The 26,169-nt window shown below is 36.1% G+C and overlaps 1 protein-coding gene across 1 annotated transcript; it reads right to left on the bottom strand.

Annotated features, from left to right (window-relative positions):
* Positions 1 to 507: 507 nt before the first annotated feature.
* Positions 508 to 25,808, bottom strand: TNFRSF19 (TNF receptor superfamily member 19). Its single transcript, XM_032219297.1, has 9 exons — positions 25,743 to 25,808; positions 23,930 to 24,040; positions 22,201 to 22,379; positions 19,457 to 19,542; positions 8,929 to 9,093; positions 7,430 to 7,555; positions 6,690 to 6,792; positions 3,264 to 3,631; positions 508 to 2,136 (listed from the first exon to the last, which is right to left on the bottom strand). Exons 1-8 carry the CDS (start codon positions 25,806 to 25,808, stop codon positions 3,271 to 3,273), a joined length of 1,197 nt encoding a protein of 398 aa, XP_032075188.1. The 3' UTR covers positions 508 to 2,136; positions 3,264 to 3,270.
* Between the last annotated feature and the right edge of the window lie 361 nt (positions 25,809 to 26,169).

The raw sequence follows: 26,169 nt of genomic DNA, 5'->3' as shown, positions 1-26,169 counted from the left end.
AAAGTTGGAATTTGAATAAGCACAAAGGGAAGAGTACTGAAGTTTTTGAATGTTGGAGAAAACTCACGAGAAAACATCAATCGCCAAGAAAAGAATGAACAGATCACAGAACGAGTCAGCCAAAAAAATTGTTTAAAGCACAAATGGGCAAATTATCATATTTTGGAAACATAATATAAAGACCTAGCTTTTCTGGTAAGTCCATAATGTTGGGAAAGACTGAAGAGAAGTATGATCAGCAAGTGTGATGGCTATACCACTGAACGTTTTGAAGGGATGTATCAGGGACAGAATTATACTGGTGAGGGTCTACCTATGTGATCATCAACTTTATAGCTCATAATCAATCATTCAATCTTTTTGCATATATCACTGTTTGACATAGGCAACATAATCAATATGAATGTTGTTGAAATGAACAGTATATTATACATAATTTATACTTCCCTGTCCTTCGGTTTTTAATATGTGGGCTGGTGGGTAATCTAATTATATAAAGTGTAAATTACACATACAAAATGACCATTGTCCACAGATAGCATAGATGAAGGATAAAGATGACAAAATTAATTTATGAAAGAGCTTTCATGGGTGAAATTTCTATACATATTTTATCAAAAGTTTTACACAATACTGAAATGCATGTCAGATTATTTACAAAATTTACATAAATATGGTTCCTCATGCAAAAATTATAGAAACGTGAATTTTGCAATAATGTTAACATAGTACCCTGCATACCTATCTGCCTCGGATGTCTGACCTTACATTCTAGTTTTTTGTGGGTCTCACCTTTCAAATAACTATGGATAAGACTGCATTCCCTCAATTATGTATTTGTGGGTTAAAAATGTAGCTTTTAAGATTGCAGTTTTATCCATATCTACTGAGAAAATAGATCCCACTGAATTCAATTTTTATCCACAAGGAAGAGGGAATAGTATTGCAGAGTGGCAGAACTATTCTAATGCTCTCTTTGCTACTATTTTAAAGAGTAGAAGTAATTACTGATATATACATCTCTACCTACTTCTTCAAGCAATGAGATTTCTTTTTAATAGTTCCACTGCTGAGCTATATTTCCCTGCAGTTTAGAGACATGGAAACAGGTTGGAAATTAGGTAGAGAGTTTTGGATCCTGAATGCTTTCTGTTCTAACTGCTCATTTCTTTATTTAAAAAGAAGAAGAAATGTAAGGAATCCTAGGATCCTGAGATACTGTCCAATGGGCCAAAGCCATTTATAATTTTATTTCAAACTTTTAAAAAAAAATGTATAAAAAAGCACATTAAATTTCACTGATATAGTAAATGCCTGGTATAACTAACAAAACATCCCTACTGAAATAAATGACATCTAATGTGTTTTTTTGAATTATGAAATTCTGCCAAACACCAGCATATAACAGCAGTTATTTATAGGGGAAATATTTCATTGAAAATTGGTGTTATTTTACCTCCAGGGTAGGCAGCACCGAACCCACCAGGACTTAGTTCAAGATAAACATCAGAGAGCTGCCCTATAAAGAGCCGTGCAAAAGACTCTTGAGCACCGCTTTTCAATTTCTACAATGTGTTTTTTCCATATAAACACTTATGCAATACTGAACTGTGAAAAGCAGAGGAGATTTCCAGGTTCACAATAAATAAATATAGGCAAATCAGACATTTTCATTTTTCTTAAAAAGGATTCTTTGCAGTGCTAGGATTCTTGGCACATTCACAGGGATTCAACACAGCTTTTTGTTGCAAATCCTATCAAATGCTTCCTTTTGCCAATATAATAAAGGATAAATTCCTGTCACACGTCTGCTGTTAGTACATATACTGAGAAGACTATTCTACCGCTTGTTAGCCTTACATAATCTCCTTAGCTGTGAGTTCAATCCATCAAACTATGTCTGAATGAGGGAGAACCCGCAGTTAGCTGCCCCTGGTCTTTGACCACACCGCTCCTTGAAATCTTCTCATACAGCTGCTTTGTTGCAAATCCAAGTGCCAAAGAGCTTTCAAATGCTGCCAATTTATTCCAGCTGTTTCTGAAACAGTACCACTGAGACCCAGGCAGCATTCCATTCACAAACATTAGAGAAGAGGCACTCAATATAAGGGCTGCCAGGAAAGGTCATGCGGATTCCTAAAAAAAAGAAAAGAAAAATGTTGACAGAATGCAGCAAGTCTCTCTTATTTTTGTCCTCCATTTTATTAGCGATAGCCTAAAGACCTTTGTAGGCCACTTAACTTTTCATTGCGACAGAAAAAAACTACCTTTCTTTTTCTCTTGATATTTTTCTTCTTGACATTTCAGATCAAGGACTTTTCAATCCTATTCAGAGAAAGCTTGTAGTGCATCTGCAACTGCTGTTGTACACATACAATGTTACAGTTTTATTTTCAGATGATCTCATTAGTTAATGAAAGATGACAAGATCTGCTAAACCAAACACATGAACTTTTTTTCCTCACCTCTCTGCTAGCCTCCAAAGATGGTAGAAACCCCCAGAGTGGAAACTACAACAGGAGCAACCGAGGAAGCCTAAACCTCATTTGACACATCCAAAACCCAAGGACAAATTTGGAACATCTCTAAAAACAGAGACATAAACATTTCTGCAGCCAATAGAAACATTATGCACAACTAACAATTGGTCTCCTTCTCTCCTTCCCTGTTTATTCTCCTACCCTAACTCATTCCTGCATGTCCACTCAACAGTTTTAGAGGACTAAGCTGCAGCAGTGTCCCAGGGGTCTCCAAAGCTTTGCTTTGCTGCCTGAGGAATTCTGGGAGTTGAAGTCTACAAGTCTTAAAGTTGACAAGGTTGGAAACCCCTGAAGTAGAGGAACTCATACCAGGAGGAGCTGCTACCCCATGGGAATCAGTCTGGCCTTTTCCTGCTTACATTGAAAAAGATTCTCAAAGAGAATTGTTCAGACAATATTCTAATTAGATCAGCCCTTCTTTAGTATTTTGGGGGGGCTTGCTCTATTCTTGACTTTTTATTTATTATTATACTGCTTTGATTTTATTCTACCATGAATGTTTTAGACTTCTTTTTCCATGTCAAGTTAATTGCTGACAGTCATTTGTGGTGAGATATAAATGTAACAAATGAATTATACAAAATACAACCCAGAAAAGTAGTTTTAAAAATAACTTTTTGTCATTTTCTCCCTGTGGTGTGCATTTAATTGAACAAGAAAATAATTATTCCAGGCAATACTGCTTAACAGTTTCATTTAAACTATCTAGATAACTGTGCTTACCTGTTTATCAGTTTGTTCTGTCATAATCTGTTGCTGAGAATGGTTCAGCAGCCAAAACCTGATTTAAGGGAGCAGTGATACTGGAAAGTTCATGTGATTCTGTCAAGCTTCCGAAATGAGGGTTTGTAGATGTGACTATATTTAAATCCTGTTTGTTATCTGAATCCATAGCGTCACTTTCTATCTCTAAGGGGCTGAAAAGGTTTTCATCTTCTCCCACTAGTTCAGAGTATGATTCAGAGAAAGAAATACTATCACAACATTCTGGTTTTTGGATGAGAGGCCAAGCATCTGAAAGATCTCCACAAGTGGAATGTGAAAGAGAACCAAGAAATGCTGGAATCATTTCTCCAACAGAATTTGAATTCCTGTAAAAAGTTGAGAAAGAAGACATTTAAAAATATATATATATATATATATATATATATATATATATATATATATATATATATATATATATATATATATATATATATATACACAGTATGTATGTATATGTGTGTGTGTGTGTGTGTGTGTATGTGTATATATATATATGCTGTCTTGTTGTATTCGGGTCTTTTCCCATGTAAGATTGAAATTGTCTTGGCAACATTTCAGCGAGGTCTCACTCGTCATCTTCAGGCTGGTGTTTTGGGCTTAAAGTATGATTGGAGCTGCCGTCCCTCTACAAACCTTGGGGATGGGGGTGGAGTGCTGGTCCCATTTCAGCAAATGGATTGATTGGATGTGTGGCTGTATCATGATTGGTAGATTGGTGCTGGCTGTAGGTGCTCTGTTGTTTCGTGTTGTAACGGCCTGGGTGGTGGGTGGGGCTCGTTTTTTGACTAGGGCTGGTTTCCAGATGTCTGGTAGGCGGGAGGTATCGTCATGTTTATTCATGTTGTGGGGGTGTTTCTCTATTTTGATAGCTTCCATAATTATTCTCTTGTTGAAGTGTTCAGTTTTGGAGATTAACCTGGTTCCTGTAAAATTAATTTCATGTCCTATAGCTTTAAGGTGCTGGAAAAGGGAGGAAGTTTTTTTCTTACTGCGTTCTTGTGTTCTGTGATGTGTGCATTTATTATCCTGTTTGTTTGTCCTACGTATGTTGCAGGGCAGATTTTGCATGGTATTTCGTAGACTCCTTGGTTTTCTAGCTGGATTTTGTCTTTGGGGTTTCTTAAGATGTTGGCTATTTTTTGGTCAGTGTTGAAGGCTGTCTTGATATTGTGTTTGTGGAGGATTTTGCTGATTTTATCTGTGGTGCCTTTGATGTAAAGGGGGAGGGTGATGCTGTTGTCCTGTTCTGTGTCTCGGTTTTTGGGGGGAGTCTCCCTTTGGATTAGGTTGGTAACTGTTTTTCTTTGGAATCCGTTGGAGAGTAATACGTTTGTGAGAGTGTGTAATTCAGTTTTCAGGTAGTCTTTGTTGGCGAGGCATTTAGTTCTGGAGATGAGGGTCTTGACTATAGAGTTGATCTGTGCAGGGTGGTGATGGGATTGTGCGTTTAAGTAGCGGTTGTTTTTTTTTTTTTCTGGTAGATGGTGTGTCCTAGGGAGCCATTGGGTTTTTTGTAGATTAGGATATCCAGAAAGGGAAGTTGGTTGTTTGCTTCTATTTCCATGGTGAAATGTATTTTGGGGTGTAGGCTGTTGAGATGTGTGAGGAAGATGTCCAGTTTTTCTTTCCCGTGTGGCCAAATCACAAAAGTGTCAACATATCTAAGCCAGAGTTTGGGTTTGTGTTCAGATTTATCTAAGGTGTTAGTTTCAAAATGTTCCATGTATAAGTTTGCGATGACGGGTGAGAGGGGTGATCCCATGGGTGCTCCTCCTATCTCTTTGTATCTTTCTCCATTATGGATGAAGTATGTGTTGGTTAGGCAGTGGTTGGTCAGGATGTGTTTAGAGGGATTGTGTTTGTTCTGGATAGCTGTCAAGGCTTCTTTTATAGGCACTTGGGTGAAGAGGGATATGACATCGAAACTCACGAGTAGGTCGCTGGGTTGTAGGTTTTGCTTCTTTATTGTTTCTATGAAGTGGAGTGAGCTTTGTACGTGTGAGGTGATGGATTCTGCGTAGGGTTGGAGTTGTTTGGTGAGGAATTTGGCAAGATTCTGTAGAGGTGAGCCTATGGAGCTGACTATGGGTCTGAGTGGTGTTCCTTCTTTGTGTATCTTGGGGAGGCCATAGAGTTTGGGGCATCTGGAAGATTTCTCTCTGGGGATGATTCTTTGCTGGATCTCTTCACTGATGGGACAGGATTTTATTTTGGATTTGTTGGTTTTTCCCAGGTAGGTGGTGGGGTCTGTGTTTAGAGGTTTGTAAGCGGGGTCTTGGAGTAGGTTGGATAGTTTGGCTTGGTAGTCAGACGTGTTCATCACTACTGTGGCGTTATCTTTGTCTGCTGGGAGAATGATTATGTTGTTGTCTTTCCTCAGGTTGGTGGGTACTGTTTCTTCTTCTTGCTGTAAGTTTCTTCTGGGTGGATTACTGGAGCAAAGGACATTGCTGACTGCAAGTCTGATTTTATTGGCTTCATCTGGGTTGATTTTGGGGAGTGTAGCTTCAACTCTGCATATGGTGTCTTCAGTGGGGATGCATTTAGGGCGACTGCAAAGTTGAATCCTCTGGAAAGGACATTGGTTTCAGCTGTGGTGAGGGTTCTGTCTGATATGTTGTGTACTGTTTGTTTCATGAGTTGCTCTGGAGGGGGGTTGGGCTTCTGTTGTTTTTCTAGTCTGTGGAGTTTGTTGGTGTGTTTGTCTGTCTTGTAGGAGGTTTCTGTTTCGGCTCTCCAGAGGGCTAGTTGTTTGGATTTGTCTCAGAGTGCTGGGTGGATTTTGTTGCTGTGTTTGAGGTAAAGAGTGAGTAGGTCTCAGTTGGTTTGGTCTAGTAGGAATCTTTTCCTGTGGAGTTTGTTTCTGATTAGGGCTAATTCAGTTCTTTTCAGGATCCTTTTGGTGGCTGAGGTTTGATCCTAGCATGCTAATTGCATATCAGTAAAGTATGGTTTGTGTCAAATTTGTGCATTTAGGAGCAGAAAGATGGCATTAAAATATAATTAAAAAATAATAATATAATTTTACATCATACAGTCAGTTATAATTATTGCAGGTGACAAGACAGAGAGAAGTTCAAAATGTAAGAAATGGACACAACAAAATTATGCTTTTCAGTACTAACAAAAGTGCAACAGAACTTTTAAAAACAACATTACAGAGTAGAATATAGTTAGAATATAGTTAATTTACCTGAATTGGATTTTTCCTGCATATTGTACATTCCCCTTTCCCTTTCAAATTAGTGATTGAATCTGTCAGAAATGTCTGTTCCATTGATTGAAAACTCTACAGGATATATACTCCAATGTATCATGTAATAAGGCCAAACAAATATTCAGTAGAAGAGTTAGCAAAAGGCAGAAGTTAAAAACCTGAAGTACCTTTCATGAAGTGTAGTCTGAGAGTGAAAAGGACAGCTATGACAACTACGTTCAAAGCTACAGGACTCGTCACAGCACAACGATGGAATCAAATGCACTGGACCTTGAAGAAAGAAAACCTTAAATAAGAAACAAATTGCAAAGTGTTTTCTAGAAATACAAATAATTTATACTTGTTGAGACTAGCTTTGAGCTGGTTCACACAAGTCCCATAGTGTATACTTGACACATAGTGAAGAACAGCTGTTGGCTTCTGGCTTTTGCCTCTCTGTTATGTAAGAAAATATCAACAACAAAAGGGGTTGTTTAGATCCCATTAGAATTTAATGCCTAGCCAAACAATCCATCATCCATCCACTTTGGGGAAAGGGGCAAGTGAGGGATGATGATATGGGATTGCGTTCTACACAACAATCATATGTTTGAGAATGACACAGCACAGGCCTCATATCTGCTCTTATACAAAATCTTCATAACACATTTAGCCTTTGCGATGGTCGTGTTGCATTTAGCCTTCATATAAAGTTTTAATTATAGAAACATATATTTTTATATTTGTAATTTTGATTTGCTTTATATTATTAAATGCTAGTAATTCTATTATTTTAACCCTATTGGGATCTATGCTATTAAATAGCAATGTATCCATAAATTACTTTTCTATGCTTCTTTCAAATTTCAGTTTCACTGTGTTTCTCCTACTTAGACTAACCCAGCAAGTAACTAGAGACCATACTTACCACACATCTGTAATGAATCTTGCTGGCCCCGGCAGCATGTTCTATGTTCATATATATTAAGTTGTGATCTATCAAAACATGCAAGTTCTGACCCTTCATAGTGAACATCCTGTGATTGTACAGACCCTTTAGAACAGAGAAGATATTGACACTGGGTGTTAACCCATTTTATTTACATTTAAATTATTCTATAATCATATTTAGTAACATTACATTTTAACTTAACTTAGAGCATCTATTATAAAAGTTTTCACGGAATATGAATTAAACCTTTTTAATGGATCTTGTTGCTTTATGCCTATTTCAATATGTTCCCCATGATTTTCTAATTTTAAAAATCTAAATACAGAATTTGGAACACAAATTATAAACTAACATGATCAGTAGCACTCAAAGAAAATATGTATAAAATGTTTTATCATTGGCATTTAACACCAACGAGATTGGCTAAAATGTACCCAAACATGAATCCGACCTGCTGGAAGTGTAAAAAAATACAAGGGACTTGCATTTGGACCCGCCCGGAAACTCAAAAATATTGGACAAAAATTTGGAAACGGGTGCAAGAAATTACAGGAGAACAAATAAAATACAAACCCGAACTCTTTCTGCTGGGAATAATCAAAGGGAAATATACAAAGAAAATTAAGTACATATTAACACATCTGCTGACCACAGCTAGAATAGCGTTTGCCCAATGCTGGAAACAAATAATATCCCCTCGGACAAATTAGTGATACAAAAAAGTTTGAATTGTGCAGAGATGAACAAATTAACACTAAAATTAAAAGACAAAGACGAGTTGGAATATTATGAAATTTGGAACAATTGGTACAAATGGCTGCAAAACAAGAATAAAATTAATTAAGCCAAAAAACTATATAGATAGATGATAGATAGATAGATAGATAGATAGATAGATAGATAGATAGATAGATAGATAACTGTGTATAAAGGTTTATAAACATAGAAGCAAAATAATATTTACATGTAAAGGTATGATGACATAATAATGTTGATATAATGACTGTAAGGTGTTATAGAAGGAAAAAATAATAATAAATTTTTTTCAAAAAAAACCCAATCGAAATACAACTGAGTAGCACGAAAAGTAGCCCTAACTAACTGCTAATCTTTCTTCAGACTCTCACAGTTTTCACACTGCAACATGAATTTGGGATATTAATTTTTGATATATTTTTGTATGACCTTTTGAGTGTTTCACAAAATGCTAGACAAAATCAAGAGAGATATAGACGGAATTTATAGTCAGCATATTCACATTATTTATCTTCTTTGATGTAATTGATCAAAGCTACATTTGGGAAACTGTGAAGCAACTCCAGGTTACACTTAAGTTACATTAGTTAAGCTCAAATACATCTTTTTTTTTGCCACAGACATTTATTAGATGGTAAAACTCAACATAAAGATGACATGAGTAAGAATATTAGTAATAAATGTAATGTGGTGGCGGTAGTGGGAGGAGAGAAACTTACAGTTTGGCTTCTTTTCCATGAACTGTCTTTTGCAATAGATAACACACAGGATGAAGAGCGCTGAAAGTACAGTTGCCAGTGCACTGCATATCACAGCAGCGAGAGCAGTGTCTCGTGGGCTGGAAACAGTTGATGGGATTTTCACCAAGTTCACTTTTGTGGTGCCTATATATAAATAAAAGCATACCTCTTATTGATATGAAATTTTAGGCAGGGAAGAACAAAAAAACATTTAGGCACATGTGATAAATCCTTTTAAAACTTTACACAGCACAGCACAAACAGACTAATAAAATTGGAAATGGCCAATGAAGTCAAACCCCACTAAGTGAATGAAACCAAAGAAAAATATTTTTAGTGAATACTACCATTACTCAATCTCTATTTGAATATAACTAGCAAAAGGAACTTATCTTTTTCAGTAATTCATTCCGCTGTCAAACTACTCTTAAGAGCAAAATGCTTTCTCCTACAACTCAAATGAACTTGTCTTGTAACTTAAGACTGTTATTCTGTACACTTTGAGATGACAGAGAAAAACTCTTGTCCTTCTTCTATTGGCATCTATTCAGACATTTGAAGAATCTTACTGATCTCCTCTCAGTTATCTTTTCTCAAAGGAAATCCTACCCCAGTTCCTTCAATCTCTTCTCATATCAGTTAATTTCTAGTCCCTTGATCCTCATCACTGTTATTCTTTGCTCTTAAGAAAATATCTTTCCTAAGTATAGTGCCCAGGACTGAATACTCTACTTCATCTGGTGAAATTGTAACTTTTCCAGCAAGCTATATACTGTAAATGTGTTCACTGTAACTAATTCTTATACAGAGGGTCAGATGAAGATGTTTTCTATTACTGTTTCATAAGTGGATAAAGAACAGCAATCCAGATCTACTAATATCAGCAAAGGGACACCAACAAGCTCCTCCACTAATTTTATGTTATGCTCTCAGGCCATTTAAATAAGGCCAACAGAATCTAACCACTGCTCAGTCTGTCCAAAATTTGTTAAAAAACAGAGTCAACAATTATCAACTGAAGATATATGAAATACAATGGCTAAAATCCAGACTTCCGAGGAGTTGTACTATAATAATTAACTGTCTTATGAAAAGAAGAGACATAATCTTCACCAATTCCCCCAAAATATTCCCCCCTTCATATCTGAAACAAAAATTTTGGAGACTATCAGAAACAAAATAAGGGGAAAGAGGAAGTTGATTAAAAAAATCTTCTGAGTCTGGATCTGGATCTAAGGCAGAAAGTCAATAAAATGATTTCTAAAAATGGAACTAAAGTAGCACATTTATTTTTTTCAGTATATTCTACCCTGAAACAAGCAAATTGAAATTGTACTAGAAATATATAAATTTTTCAATGTGGTTTGCAGGACTGCTCCAGAAAATAGTGCAGCATTAATACATCATTTGTTTGTGACTGAGGAAAGCAACTGCATATTTCGGGGAGATCCTATGGCTGCTGCCAGGAAACTTTTGCTGCCACTATGTGAACCTGGAAACTGGCAAAAATGTCTTTTAAGAAGACAGCATATTTGTAATCCTTCATGTTCTAAACTCCGATCAAGTCAAATCAAAACACAGCACTAGCATAATGTCTATGATAAAAATACTGAACCTCCCCCCGACCCCAATTGGAAGTTCCAAAGAAATTCATCCATGTATCTTTTGTTTACTTTGAATGCTGATGAAGTAGGAAATTGATGTTGAAAGTAACAAAATTACTACTTTCAGTATATCAAGTACAATACAATAGTAAAGACATCAAAGACTTTTAAAAACATTTTGGGAATCTTATTTCTTTTGTTTGATTAGTCTTGTTCAACATTAATGGGGATACATTCAGTATTTGTATGGGCCAAGCAATATGGGAGCTGTCTCAAAATGGGCCTATGCAATAAATATATGATTTTTATATATTACTTACATACAGTGGCTCTCTACACAGTACACTATAGTAAACAAAACCCAAAGGCAGAGCCTGCCACTATCACTATATGCATTCTTTGTGGATTATTAACATCTGCAGAAGGCTATCATTATCTGTATTCATATATGTTTTAAATTACAGAAATCTACAAAACCTGTTTATCAGAGAAAAAAGTATAATTTGTCTGTAATAAAAAACCCACCCAAAACCAAGTATGTACAGTATATCTAATGCAACAAAAGATATGATGTAAGACATTTAATGCTTATAACACTATAATTGACTATTAAACAACTATAAATTGCTGTATTCATGGACTCTCATAAAAAGCTCTGGCTTCACGTGCAAACATCCACAAATATTTAATGTAATAAAATATTACAAGAAACTGTTCCAACGTATTAGCTTCTGAAAAATGTTAAATCTATTACCACAAGTTGGTCTAGACAAAACTAAAAGGGTATAATTTGCTGAAAAATTATATGTAGACATAATGATCAGTTAAAAGACCAAACACTGACAAAGTATCTGCATACACTTCAACGTGTCTTTAATCTGGGACCTAGATATGTTGGACTCCAATTGCATTATAGCATCTGAAGACTAATACCACTGGAAGGTGCCTATTTGGCAAAGGCTGCTCTAACATGTAAAAATGTTTAAATTTCCAATATATATTTAGTAGAAAAAAATCAAATGGTTTTCATTATGGTGTTTCCTATTTACTTACTATCACATTATATGAGGGAGAATAAAGTTTTATATTCTAAGTAAATAGGAGAGAGTAGACTAAGCTACAGCTAGGGGACAAGAAGAAAAAGATAATCAGACAAACTTGGCTCAGATTAATCACACAGTGTCCATCAAGACTACCATTTAAGTTTTCAAAAATTAATTACACATATTACTAGATTATGCTGAGTCCTTAGCATAGAATTCATGTTGCCCTGTGCATACTTCAATTCAAAAGGAAGTTCATATTTATATTTCCTTTAAGATTTTCTAATGATTGACTAAATCCTTTGTATCACATCTGTTAAGCCAGAAAGAATCTACAATATATTACTATGAGCTAGTATTCTGCCAATAGAACTATGTCATGAGCAAAAGTGTATAATTCAGCAATAATGACTACAGTATTTAGATAAATTAGAAAAACTGAAATATTTGAACCATTTTCTGATACAGTTAAATTATATAAATTATATAATAGAATATACTGGGACTAGTGTTACATAATTACAATGATGAAAAATAAAAGTATTTTAAAAAAGTCACAGCAGTATTTCAGAAAGAAAAAAGTAGATAGGTTGAAGCTCTAGTTCAGGAGAGTCAAACTCAATTTCATTGAGGGCCACATCAAGGCTGTGTTTGACCTCAGGAGGCTGGAGTGAGTGTGGCCATGGTGGGTGTGGCCAGCTTGACATCACTTGTGTCGGAGGCGCCTGTGATGGTCTGAGAGCTCTGCCAGTGAAAATGGGCTCCTGATCTCTGTTTTCAGCTGGGACAGTCTCCTGCAATCCTCTGCCAGCGAAAATGTAGTTTGGAAGGGCCATGTGTGGCCCTGCTGAGCTCTGTTTTTGCTGGCAGAGGCAGGGCGGACCGGTCTTTTGCTGTTTCAGGGTGGCCCCGCAGGCCAGATCACCCTGCAGCTCGCAAGCCTTGAGTTTGACACCCCTGCCCTAGTTTCATAAATATATTACTGATGAAATGATGTTATTTACAATACTAGACTTTTCATTTATATATATAAACATCCTTGTTTAACACAGATTTGCCACACTGGATAAGTGTTTCCTGGATTATCTGGATTATCTTTCATCTGTAAACCAGTAACCTTTTTGAAATTTGAAAGAATAATAAAAATGCAGATTATGTAGCTAAAAAGCCCTACAAATTATTATGTTACTATTAAATATAACATTTGCAGTCCTATTAAAATTGCCCATTTAATGTATACAGGTAGTCCTTCATTTAATGACCAAAGTTACAATGGCAGTGAAAAAAGTGACTTACGACTGTTTCACACTACGACCATTGCAGCATCCCCATGGTCACATGATCAAAATTCAAATGCTTGGCAACTGACAAGCAAAGTCAATGGAGAAGCCAGATTCACTTAGCAACTGTGTGACTTATTTAACAACAGCAGTGATTCACTTAACTGTGACAACAAAGGTAAAAAAATGGAGCAAAATTCACTTAATAACTGTCTTGCATAGCAACATAAATTTTGGGCTCCACTGTAACTGTAAGTTGAGGATTACCTATAATTATCTGCAAATTTATACTAAATATTCAGAAACTTTCAGAGGAAAGAAACAATAATATTATTTTCTTCTTCTGCATGCATCTACTCATGGATTCATATGTAATTATAAAAATTTTATTATTGATACCAACTTCACATAAAAATATTTTTGTAACAGATCCTATTATAAAGTACAATCAAATCACATTATCAAGATTAATGATTACTCACTTTTGTTTCTAAAATGCACTTAAAAGTTGTTAATTAGAAAAGGGTTGACTGATTATTTGCTAAATAATTGTAATTAAAAAATTAAATTTATTATTTTTTGAATCCTCAAAAATATAAGCAACTGGATAATTCGGGCAGCATTAAATCTTAAAATAATGTACTATTATGCTATTGGCTTCAAACTTATTATCTGAATTATCTGCTAGTCTTAATTGTAAATCTTGGTTCATATGTGCATACTGAATTTATCAACAAATTGCTTGTTTTCTGTGGTAATAGTAATTAGATAATATTAAAAAAATGTTTCTACATTTTTTCTGTTTTCCAGGGCTTTGCAAAATTGTTGACATTAATTAAAGATATATTTCCTTCCTTATCTTTAAAACTACCATGGAAATGTCAAGTTAAATTTTTTCAGATTACCTATTCAAATTTTTTGTACCCCAGTGCGCTTACATTATTTTAATAACAATATTACAAGCAGAAAATTCTACCCTTTACCTGCTCTTTGGTCACCTTGCATTGGCTACTAACTACAGTAATCCCACAATGGAGCTTTTGGTTATTAGATAGGTTTTCAATTGTCATCTCATTGAACATTGAATGCTAAATACAAAATATTCTGGACCCACTCTTTTGTCCTCTAGACACCAGCACAGTGTTTTCCTTCGTCGCCCCTTATTTTTGAAAAAGCAATTTACCCAACTATGAAACATTTATAGGTTCCAACACCATCTATTTTAATTTATTCATCTCCCTGAATTGCTAGGAGTCTGTTCATCTGCAGAGCTTTTCAGGTTGCTTTGTTTGTTGTAGGAGAGCTAGAGCAAACCCTTTCCCCTAATATATGGGGAAAGAACATCATGCTCTATATTTCAAGAAATGGGTTGGAAGTTCCACCTTAACTGTGTGCACAATCAACACAGTGGCATATTGAATAGCACATCAATGGCCAGCACAGCAGACATCATACCAAGGAAGGGTAGACTTAAATGCAAATAAGATCAACAATATTTCATTCTTTATATAATTTTCTGGAAGCTGAGGACATAAGGAACATAAGCAACACTTGTTATCACTTATACATTAATCTAGTTATAACCTAAATTACTTTACTGTTTACATCTTAAGTTGAATTTTGTTCTCAAATGGAACAAGAATGAATTACTGAAGTATATTTTCATTGTCTACAAATTTTGTGTGTCAATAAATTCTGAACAAAACTAATAAGGCCACTGAAGTATGTACAGATCACATTCCTGTAATCTTGTAGTTTAATGAGCTGTAGGCAAATGTTTAGTTAGTAATTAATATCGGGTGTAAATACTTTCACTGTCCTTAAGGGTTAGCTGTTTTAATAAACACATAAGAGAATCTATTCAGTATAGGTTAATCATTACCCATACATCATTCCCTCTCAGGAATTTCAAGTTCACTTAAATCTGATAACTAAGCAGCTATTTCTTTGTTAATAAAAAGTAATGATTAAGTTAAATATCTTGCAGACATCCTATATGTAAAATAAACACTCATTCAGCCCCTGGCAAAGAAGGATCCTAATTATGGGATTGACTCAAAAGATGAAAGACTGGTTCTAGTATTAACTTGTGTAAAAACTGGTTAAGAGAAATACTGACTTTATCAAATCTCATGGCTGAAATTAACACTTTCTTTCCTCTTTCCAGGGAATAAAGCAGATGTACCAGTGTGTGCACAATAGGTAACTGTAAGGAATAAGAAATCTCACAGTATGTCACATCCCTATTTAACTTGTCCTTTCTCTTTAACAAGGGTGCAGCTCCATGATCTTTCAAGAAGCCTACACAAAACATACTTCCTCTATAACCATTTGGCATAACTAGGCAGGAAGAAAGGAAAAAAAGAACAGGTAGGTATTCCCATGGAATGTAAAGGTAAAGGTTTCCCTATCCAGTCATATCCGACTCTAGGATACTATGTTCATCTCTGTTTCTTGGACAAGGTAGCCAGCATTATTCAAAGATAATTTCCGTGGTCACATTGCCTGCATGTGACCTATGTATCGAAGGAGCATGGAAATAGTACCTATTAATTTACTCACATTTGCATGCTTTTGAACCTCTAGGTGGGCAGGAGCTGGGGCAAGTAATGTGACCTCACCCCATTGTGCAGAGCTCGGGTCTCGAACCCCTCTGTCAACTCTCCATCTGACCTCAGCATCTTTAAGTTCTGAGCCATAGCATTCCATATGGAAAATAATCTGTATCCCAAATGTACATTCATCTAAGCACTATCTAGTGCTATGTGGGTAAATATTTAAGAACCAGCTTTGCCAGTTCCATTGCCACTGCCATGCTGTTAGTTGCAGAACAGCTAATCAGAGATTGGTGATTTCCAAGACACTTACAAAAAGCAAATGCAAACTCAAAACATAAATAATAATAAAAATGATCTAGCCTGACTTGATTAAAAAGGGCATTATTTTTTCTCTACACCAACTTTTCTAGAGTTGATAAACAAATGCTAAAAATAAAAAATACTTTATTTGTGTAATGGAATAATATACTGTGATTTTTATTCATTAGGTGTCTGTTCAGAAAAGAGGCCCTGTCAAAGAGGAAAAACCACCAAGAAGCATTTTAAAATAAATTATAAGAAGACATTGATTAAAAAATATCCCTTAAGTTAGCTAGCAATAGGATGGTATCTCCAATTTATGATCCTGGTTAACAATAAGATTACTAAAAAGTATTTTTGACTACTGGGGGTCAACAGATTAAAAAATGCAGCTTTTAAAAGGTTAGTTTTTCTGAACATGTCCAAATGTCATTTTTTATACAGAACAAACTAATTTTGATTAGCCAGGGTGAACTCGAACTTCATTAAAGAAATGCTGGTATAATCAATTCCGAGACACAGTTCATTAAGTAAGTCTAGAAACTTGTTTTGTTTCATATAATATACTGCAATCAGTATTTGTGGTAAAAAAAATGAAATAACTATTCCCATCCCATTTCCTTGAAAAATAAAACCAGAAAAGAGGGAACATAAGAGGATCCTGGAACAGAATTTATTAAACAAATGTTTAAGGGCCAAATTATGGTCAGCAAGGAAGCAGTTCAATTCATTTAATCAATATCTTAGTGTATACTGAGTTGGCATCTGCCTCTATAGCCATACGCAAAGTTAAAATATAAGAATGCCTTCAATATCACAGTTTTAGATTCTCTGCTATAAAGAGCAGAAATAAAATAGTTATGTTTTTAATAAATTTGTATTTATTATACAAGTGCAATATTTCATCTCTAATATCCCTTGAATCGACTTTCTGCCTATTGGCTCTGACCAGACAAAAGCATTAGTTATGCTCTAGGCATTACCCTGGTTTGTCTGGACATGAAGACGACAAATCACTATTGAGATGAAATGTAAATGGAAAGTTACTTTAAATCTTATTATGAATCCTCCTAATTTAAAACAACAACTCCATTCTTGAAAGGCTGTTTTTAGGCGTGTGCATCTACCAAATGTAGAAATACGTTATCCATATTTCATCTAGCTACTTTATCTAATGATGAAAAAAATGACTCAATATGTTCTGCTCTGGCATAAATGTTATGATGTTTGATAATGTTAGAGAACCATGTTTCTTTTAAATGTAGAATTAGAAACCAGTTTGGCATTTGATGAAGATGTGATATTTATAGTTAGTTTCCCTTTTGTTGTTGTTTTGGTCTTTTTTTTTTTTTTAAAAAAAAGTTACCAATTCAGGATTTAAAGTATTTTCTGTTTTTGTAGTTTCTTGTCAAATTTGTTGAGGCAGATAAACTAAAAAACAAAAAGTCTTAGCAGTGATGTAAATTGCATGTTCACTTATTATTCTCCTGAAATGGTAATGGTAAATATACAGGTAGTCCTCAATTTACAATCATTCTTTTAGCAACCATTTACAGTTATGACAGCATTGGGAAAAAAGTGACTTACCAATGATCCTCACGATTGTTGCATCTTCCCCATGATCACATAATCTAAATTTGGCTGCTTGGCAACCAGCATGTATTTATAAATTTTTAACTAAAATTATATTTACATGCTTTTTTCCAGGCCTTCAAGTTTTTGAAAATCCAGTACATTTTATGCATATTATATCTAGCAGAATATAATATACAATATTCAGAAATGCTTCCTTTATTTTTTGCAAATTTATTTGTTCTTGATTCCATTTCAACATATGTCACCGCATTATTTGCTATTACTGAATGTTACAGAATTCAGTGTTTATCATAAATGTTTACTCAAGAGTGATTTCTCTTCTTTTGCCTTTTATTCTCCTTTCAGAAAGTCCTTTTAACTTTCTGAGAGCCTTTTTACAATCCACAACGAGTTTTTTCATGAGTAAATATTTAAACCATAACTCTGTTTTAAAAGATCTACTGATGGAGAGTAGATGAAAGCAGCCCTGAAATTTATAGCTAGCTAGGTAATAATCAACTGCTATCAACATTCTCTGATCGTTATTAATGTTGCTATCACATTATATGATCATAGGATTTTAGCCTGGGAAGGCTGTGTGGATCCAATTTAGCATTCAAGAGCAAACAGTAACACACTGTAATATAGGGTATCAGCGTACACTTTGGGGAAGTTCTATGAAATTGAACATGCTTACTAAACATTTCTAATTTTGTCCACATAATTATTGTGCCAGTTTTATTTACAATACACTAAAGTTTCAAAAAACTGAAATAAATTGGTTAATTTTGAAGCAATTTATCGAGTATTAAAGTATTATAAAACAGCTCAATATCAGTATTCACCAATACACATAATTATCTACAGATGTAGGGAAATCTTCAAACAACATATTTCGACTTGATGAGAACAGCAACAGGTTTCATATTACTAAATTCTGATTGTTGTTCTCCATAAGGGATCTTTCATTAAATGCTTCAGTTTGAAAAGCTACTGTTTTACTTTTCCAATTAGCAATGTTATTCTCCACAATATTCCTGACTTCACAGGGTTGTTAAAATGTCTCTTTCAATTTTTTTAAATAATGAAAAATCTGTATTTCTGCTAAAATTGGGTTTTGTGAGTCTAATGATATATTTCATTAATATTAATATACCTCTTCCTCACATTTTGTTTAGCAAAAAACTATATTGGCAGAAAATATATTACCCTGGTTGCCAGTCCCTAACCTATCACATACCAATGCTGTCAAATTGGCTGGTCTTATTTACTATTAACTACAATGTTTTAAATCAGCTTTCCAGCTTAGCGGCCTGGGGGGAGGGGAATGTTTCTGTGTGAGTGGCAAGTGCATGCATAAGCACATACAGCTCCATTTGTGCAAATGGAGTACATGCATGTCCACTGCTCACATAAATGAAGCTTTGCGTGTGAGTGAGAGCACCTGCTGCTCGCGCAAATGGGAGCTGCGCACACACAGATTCATTTGGCCACCCCTTATGTTGTTCAGTTCCAAAGCACAAATGGAGTTTCACATGTGTGCCCTCGCCTACCGCTTGTGCTTGTCTGGTTCTGAATGGGCCGTGGCCCGATAGTGAGCTGCACCTTGAGAGTTGGGGACCCATTTTAAATAAAGGCCCGGGTAGAATCCATCAATTTTGCTGCCTTCATTTTCCATAAAAATAATTTCTTGCACGTACTTCCTATACCTATCAAGTCAGGCTACTACTGTCAGATATAGTAACAGTATTAAATTATGCTTAAAAGTAATATGACTTAAGAGTTGCCATACCATGAAAACCATGCCATACCATGCAAAGACCTCACCTCATCTATTTCTCAAGAGAATATAGGCAACTTTGTTTTTTTAAGGGGGCTTCGCAAAGCCCACAAACATATGGAACTTCTTCAGAATTACACTCTTTGTAACTCTCCAGAGAATAATTATGGACATACAGGTAGTCTGGAGCTATAACAACAATTGGGGACTGGGATTGATGTTGCCAAGTGATGCAGTGGTAAAGTGTGAAATTATATGACTGTATTACTTAGTGATAGCAATCCAAGCCATCCAGATTGTCACAGTAACCAGGAAAATGCAGTTTACATCATGAACGTTCTAATATTTTAATATCAGAAGCACTTACAATGTGGTTCATAAGGAGGAGGTGGATCACCACAAGGAATACATTCCATATCTTGAAAGCCCCCAAGCTTTGTCTTTCTATAAAATCTGGAAGACACAAGAAAAATATCGTATTTTTCATACAGAATTATGCTAATAAAATCAATAAAATGATATTGAAATAAGATGGGATCATATAAACTGTGATTAAGCAAGAGGTTCAGGTAGTGACACTCTTCTGATGGGCTAGGACAATGTAATGTTTTATTGGACAGAAAAATGAGGGCAGCGGTGAGCACAGCAATGATGAAAAAGAAGCAGATTCATATCAAATGCACAAGCATGGGCAAGATTTTGCTTTTTCTTAAGTTTTATGAAGATTGTTTTTAAAATAATGCACAGTACTATACAGAACTAACTAAAATGGCAGGAAACTGTGCCAAATTTTGGCAAGCATAACATTGAAATTCATCACTGCAACCCAATGCATTCTGGGCAAAATAAAAAACAGGTTTCTAGGCTCACTTTCCCCATAAAGCCTATAAGTTCAAGCCTTTGGTCTAAAATCCTGAGGTGAATTTGGTGAATTTTTTTATTTTGTCATCATTTGTTTTACTATAGCTTGTTGTTACTCACTGCTACTTTTTGTCCTTCACCTCCATCTGTTCAATTGGAAATGTGATGGGGAACTGATCAGCACAGAAACCGCTTTGGTCGCATTGACCGATGATCTTTGGAGAGCCAGAGATGGAGGCCATCCCTCCATCCTGGTTCTCCTCGACCTCTCAGCGGCTTTCGATACCATCGACCATGGTATCCTTCTGCGACGACTGCGGGAGGTGGGAGTGGGAGGCACTGTGCTGCGGTGGTTCTCCTCCTACCTCTCGGACAGGTCGCAGTCGGTGTTAGTGGGGGGGCAGAGATCGACCCCTAGGCCCCTAACATATGGGGTGCCGCAGGGTTCGGTCTTATCCCCCCTACTATTCAACATCTACATGAAACCGCTGGGTGAGATCATTCGCAGGCACGGGATAAGATACCATCAATATGCGGACGATACCCAGTTGTATCTGTCCGCCCCGTGCCAACTCAATGAAGCGGTGGACGTGATGAACCGAGGTCTTGAGGCCGTTATGGACTGGATGAGGGCTAACAAGCTTGTACTCAACCCGGAAAAGACCGAGTGGCTGTTGTGCTTCCCTCCCAACAATTCGACCAGTACTCCATCGCTCAGGCTGGGGGGTCAAATCCTACACCCCTCAGAGAGGGTTCGCAACTTGGGAGTCCTCCTGGATCCACAGCTGTCCTTTGACCACCATCTGACGGCTGTGACCAGGGGGGCATTTGCCCAGGTTCGCCTGGTGCGCCAGTTGCGACCCTACCTGAATCGGGAGGCTCTCACAACAGTCACTCGGGCCCTTGTGACCTCTAGGCTGGAATACTGCAATGTGCTCTACATGGGGCTGCCCTTGAAGAGCATCCGGCGACTTCAGCTAGTCCAGAACGCGGCCGCGCGAGTGATCGTGGGTGCACCTCGGTTCACCCACATAACACCTATCCTCCGCGAGCTGCGCTGGCTACCTGTTGATCTCCGGGTGCACTTCAAGGTGCTATTAGTCACCCATAAAGCCCTCCATGGTAGTGGGTCTGCGTACTTGAGAGACCGCCTTCTGCCAATTACCTCCCTGCGACCAATTAGATCTCATAGATTGGGCCTCCTCCGAGTTCCATCTGCCAGCCAGTGCCGGCTGGCAATTACAAGGAGGAGAGCCTTCTCAGTAGTAGCTCTGACCCTTTGGAACGATCTCCCCGTGGAGATTCGTACTCTCACAACCGTCCAGGCCTTCCGCATAGCCCTTAAGAACTGGCTAGCCCGTCAGGCCTGGGGACAAAGATAATTGCCCCTCACGAATGATGAATGAATGTTGCTCATTATTTTATTCTATGTTTGTCTGCGTTACTGTTTGTATATCCCTCCCTTGATTTTATGTAAGCCGCCCTGAGTCCCCTCAGGGAAAAGGGCGGCCTATAAATGTTAATAAACCTCTAAACCTCTAAACTGCACTTGCATTTGCTTGAATGCCAGTGCAATTTTTTATGTGATCTGAAAAATTAATTTATTAGACTCTTGGATCATATTGAGAGTTGTCACACTGAAACCAACATAAATTAATCCTTTTCCCCCCAGATTTCCAACTCATCACTGGGCGGTCAAGCAGGAGGGGAGGGCTATGTCAGCAACTCTTCTTTGGCCACTTTAACATCTCCACATCTCCACCTAAAATATGGTATCTCTATCTCTCCTTTATACATATCTGAGCAATGTGCACTGCATAATGGAGTTCTGAAGAAAAGGAAGTTCTGCTATTGTGAGATGACTTTTCATCAGAACACCCTAAGAGCAAGGTATCTGGAAGACATGGTAGAAGGAAAATCTAGCAGACTGACTTTGATGTAATAGACTTAATACCCAGGCCAGTGGACAATTTTACATATCAATTAACATTAGTTGTATAATTAAAATTGTGGAATGATGTAAACCATCATTTCTTTAACAAAAATAAATGCATTTACTATTAATATTATAGATATTTATATTGAATGGACATTTGGAAGCAACAGACATTCCCTCCTCTCAATTTAAACCATGAAAGCAAGTTTTCACTGCAGTGTACAGAAGCAATTTGACAACTTTAAGTAGCAGAGCCAACCAAAACTGAGAATACAAATTATTTACAGTCCTTCATCATTCCTTCTATAACTTACCCAGGCAAGCAGTCTCCACAAACAGCATTGCTAATGGCAGAACAATTGCTTTTCTGAAATCGATTTACTGAAGCACAGTCCAAACATTGTTTGCATTTTTGAAAGCCCCAGTCCTCTTTGAATCGGTTTGGCCTGCATGTCATGCACTGGGCATCCTCTCCATATCCAAAACCGCATTCCTGTGGGATTAACGAACACTACTGTGACACTTCCAAAGAGACATGAATAATGGGAAGCAATAAAGATGAAATGAGGTTTCAGGGTAATTATTTCTGAAAATAAAAACTTTCCAGAGATAAAATAGTCTTTTCAGCAGTTTCTAAAGTGCTGTCCATTGGTAATAATCCCCTTTACTTTTATAAGAAATACTAACTTATCCACTTTATCACAGAAACCCTAGCAGTTGAATGAAAAAGGATTCAGTGGATTCCCACTGCTTCATTATTATAAATTTATGAAAATTGATGGCACATCCATCTTTAAACTATGCCAACAATGTCAAAATTTAGAAGCCAGCCTATGAAGTCCTTCAAGCAATTATATGAACACCCAAAAAATAATTTTAATATAAACTTGCCGAGCTAAGCTGAAGGTGTATATGATCAACAAAAATGCTTACAATTGTTATTTTATATAAACAATAGAAAAAGCTATATGTTAAATATAATGCAAAGTCTCTCTCCCCCTTCCCCCTCTCATATTCTGCAATACATGGAGGCTCACATAAAATACATGAAATTGTACCTAACCAAACAAAATATCAGAAAATATAATAGAACCATAAAATTCTATCAAGTAAAAAATGTGGGAAAACTTTAAAAAATACTGAGATAATTCTACAGTTCCTCTAAAAACTGCTTCCTAATAGGAGCTGTTTACAAGAGGGGAAAATAAATTTGCAAAATAATTAAAAATAATCTATTGTTAGGCAATTATCATATAGGCAGATACAGTTCTTTACAGAGAAAGAAAGATCAGCCTGGTGTTGTTACTTGTGAAGTGCTACAGGGCTCAGTTCCTTTTAACTTCTATATGAAGCCAGTGGGAGAAGCATCTATCAGTATGGGGTGCAATATCGGCAAATTGCTGATCACATCCGAATGTGCATCACCAATTTGACAGTGTGGTCAATGTTTTGAATCAATATTTGAAGATAATTAGAATCTGAATGAGACGAATCAAGTGAAACTAAACTCAAGCAAAATAGAGTTGTTGTTTGTCCACTGAGATTCTCACATGTTGTCTTTTCAGGAAGTGATGCTAGGGGAGAAGAACCATGACTTGGGGATCTTCCTGGGTTGCTAGGTATACTACTCAATGGGCAAGTAGAAATCATGGCCTGCTGGTCGAGCTTCAGCCTTAAGTGAAGCAGGAGCATAATCATGTCTCATCTATTACAATGTACACTAAATGAGGCTGCCTTTAATTAATGGAAAATGTAGCAACCGGTGCAATAATTTCTATGGGACACCATGAACACAATAACCCTGCACTGTGACCCTGCATTGTCTTAAGTGAGATGGGTGGCCATACAAATAAAATGTATGAAAGAATGAATGTTTAATCCTTAAACTATGAAAAGACCTCTCTAGTAAATAATATTGCAATTTCCAAAAAAAGTTAATTTACAAATGTTTTTTCAGTGCTATATGTAGTGGAGAAATATAGTTAGTAATTATCAAACTTGAAAAATTAAGAGAATAATTTTCATAATTTTATATGAACATACCTTAGATAATTCCATTCCAGGGCCACACTGTTCACACAATATACAGTTTCCACCATGATCTCTGTACTCCTGCTCTCTACACTCTCCAGTTTCACAAATTATAACATTTAACTACAAACAAAAGAGAAGCAGTTAAGATTACATTGTTAAAGAAACGAATACAGTCCTATACATACTCAAAATTTGCTCCCAAGAAAATACATAGCTACAGAAATGTACTTGGAATTGCTAATCAAAGTTCGGGAACATATATAACTAGAAGAGTTTTTGGGGAAACCCCCCCCCCCCAAATCCCCAGATTTATACTGCAAGAATGGGTGTTGTATAGTAGTTAAGTCTCAAAGGTGCTTTTTCAAAAGGCAATTGGACTGTTTTTTCCTTGAGGAAGAACAAAACCAAAAAGCTTCATTGGTTGTGATGGCAGGGAAGCAAAATGTTTTATTCTTCTTCCTCAAGGAAAAAAGCCCAGTTGCCTTTTGAAAAAAGCACTTTGAGACAACCCATGACCTGAATTGCTGAGAATCTCCACAGACATATAGTACTTAAGATAATGAACTTGAATAGGGGAGACCTGTGCTAAAATCCTCACACAAGGATGACTTGGTGCATTGGGTTACTTGTGTTATCTCAAGACAACCTATCTCATATGTATATTGTGGAGATGAAATTTTGCCATTTTAATAACCACATTGGGGCTTCAAAAGACGCAGCAGCAAGTTCATTTGTGCACCACTCCTCCAAATGATTTGTGCAGATTGCTTTGCATCTGCAATTTTTAGACAACACAGAAATCACCCATGCTTATATTATTATGATGGTTGGTCGCACAGCCAGCCAGATGTTTAGACTGGATTTTGCATTTTTATCTACCTATTCAGTCCTTGCCAAGAACCTGGGATAGGCAAATGTTGTTGTTTGATGACATTAAAGTTGTTATTGCAGAATGTAAGCTGTTCCAAGGAAAACTGCCTTTTACAGTTGACTGATGGTGATTTTTGTCAATGGCAATGGTATTGAAGTTGTGCTCTAGATGTTTTGGGATTGTACCCAAGTCACATATTACTACTAGTACGTATATCTTTGCTTTCTTTTACCATAGTAATTCTACTTTTATTTGCAGATTTTTGTATTTTGTGATTTTCTTCAGTTCTTTGTCTTCTGCTATTTTCACTATTACCATGTTTTTTTTGTCTTTCTCATCAATAGCTGTTAAGTCTGGGGTGTCAGGTCTGTTTGAATTCTGATGTCCCAGAATACTTTAGCCTTTTCATTTTCTATTACTTAGTCATTTTGTGGTCCCATCAGTACTTACTTGCAGGCAAATTGTATTTTTTGTAAATATTCCGGGGCAACATTATTATGGTTTGTTGTACAGTCAGCCAGATGTAACATTATTATTACTATTATTTGTCACACAGTCAGCCAGATGTTTAGATTGGAGCTGGCATTTTTTCAACCTGTCAAGTCCTTCCCAAGGACCTGGGGATAGACAGTTGTTCTTATTGTTTTTACACTAAAATAAATATATGTTAACTTAGCTATCCTTAGGTTAATGTCAACTTGTGTTAATCAACTTGATATTGATCAGATTAATCTGATATAATAAACAATGACATCTGGTCAGTAAATCAACATTTATAAAAGAGTAATTCCTTTGCTGCAGTGTAAGCAAACAATACAAACAAACTTTATAGTGCTTCACATGCTGGTTTGCGGTCATAAAACAACTATCCAATTACTTAGTTTTCTGACTGCAAGAACATTTACTAGTACAACATACAATGCATAGTAAGAAAAATGTTTATCTACTTACAACATATATCAAAAGTATCAGCAATCTAAAGATGAAATATTGCCACTCAAACTTTTGTCTATGCATTTTTCCTTTAAGAAAGAAATAGACCTATAAACAAGAAAAAAACAATTTGTAAAGTTGTAAAGTACAATTATGCCTATGCCATATAATAAATAATACACAGTAATAATGTTATGCCTCGATTTTATGTCTGAATCGAAATTTCAGTGAGAAAGTTCTCATAACCACTATTTGAATGCTATCTATGCATTAACTATTAGAAGAAGGGACAAACCCATAATTTTTAATAATAGTAGAAAAATGAAGAGGACAGAAACATTATTGACCAAAATGTCAATGTGGTTGTTTAAATATATATTAGCTATAACATTTACAAAATAACTTGTCTACTTTGCAAACTAGCATCATATTGCATTTCCTAATT

Source organism: Thamnophis elegans, chromosome 6, assembly GCF_009769535.1.
Source record: "Thamnophis elegans isolate rThaEle1 chromosome 6, rThaEle1.pri, whole genome shotgun sequence".
Taxonomy (NCBI): Eukaryota; Metazoa; Chordata; class Lepidosauria; order Squamata; family Colubridae; genus Thamnophis; species Thamnophis elegans.
The sequence above is the reverse complement of the archived record's forward strand: the minus strand, read 5'-3'. Positions and strand labels throughout refer to the sequence as shown.

Coding starts and splice junctions, on each gene's coding strand:
- TNFRSF19 (XM_032219297.1), bottom strand. CDS start 25,808: ATGCATAGACAAAAGTTTGAGTGGCAATATTTCATCTTTAGATTGCTG. Junction 9,094..19,456: donor TCCTCCTTATGAACCACATT/GTAAGTGCTTCT, acceptor ATTTATATATAG/GCACCACAAAAGTGAACTTG. Junction 3,632..6,689: donor CAGACTACACTTCATGAAAG/GTACTTCAGGTT, acceptor AACTTTTTACAG/GAATTCAAATTCTGTTGGAG.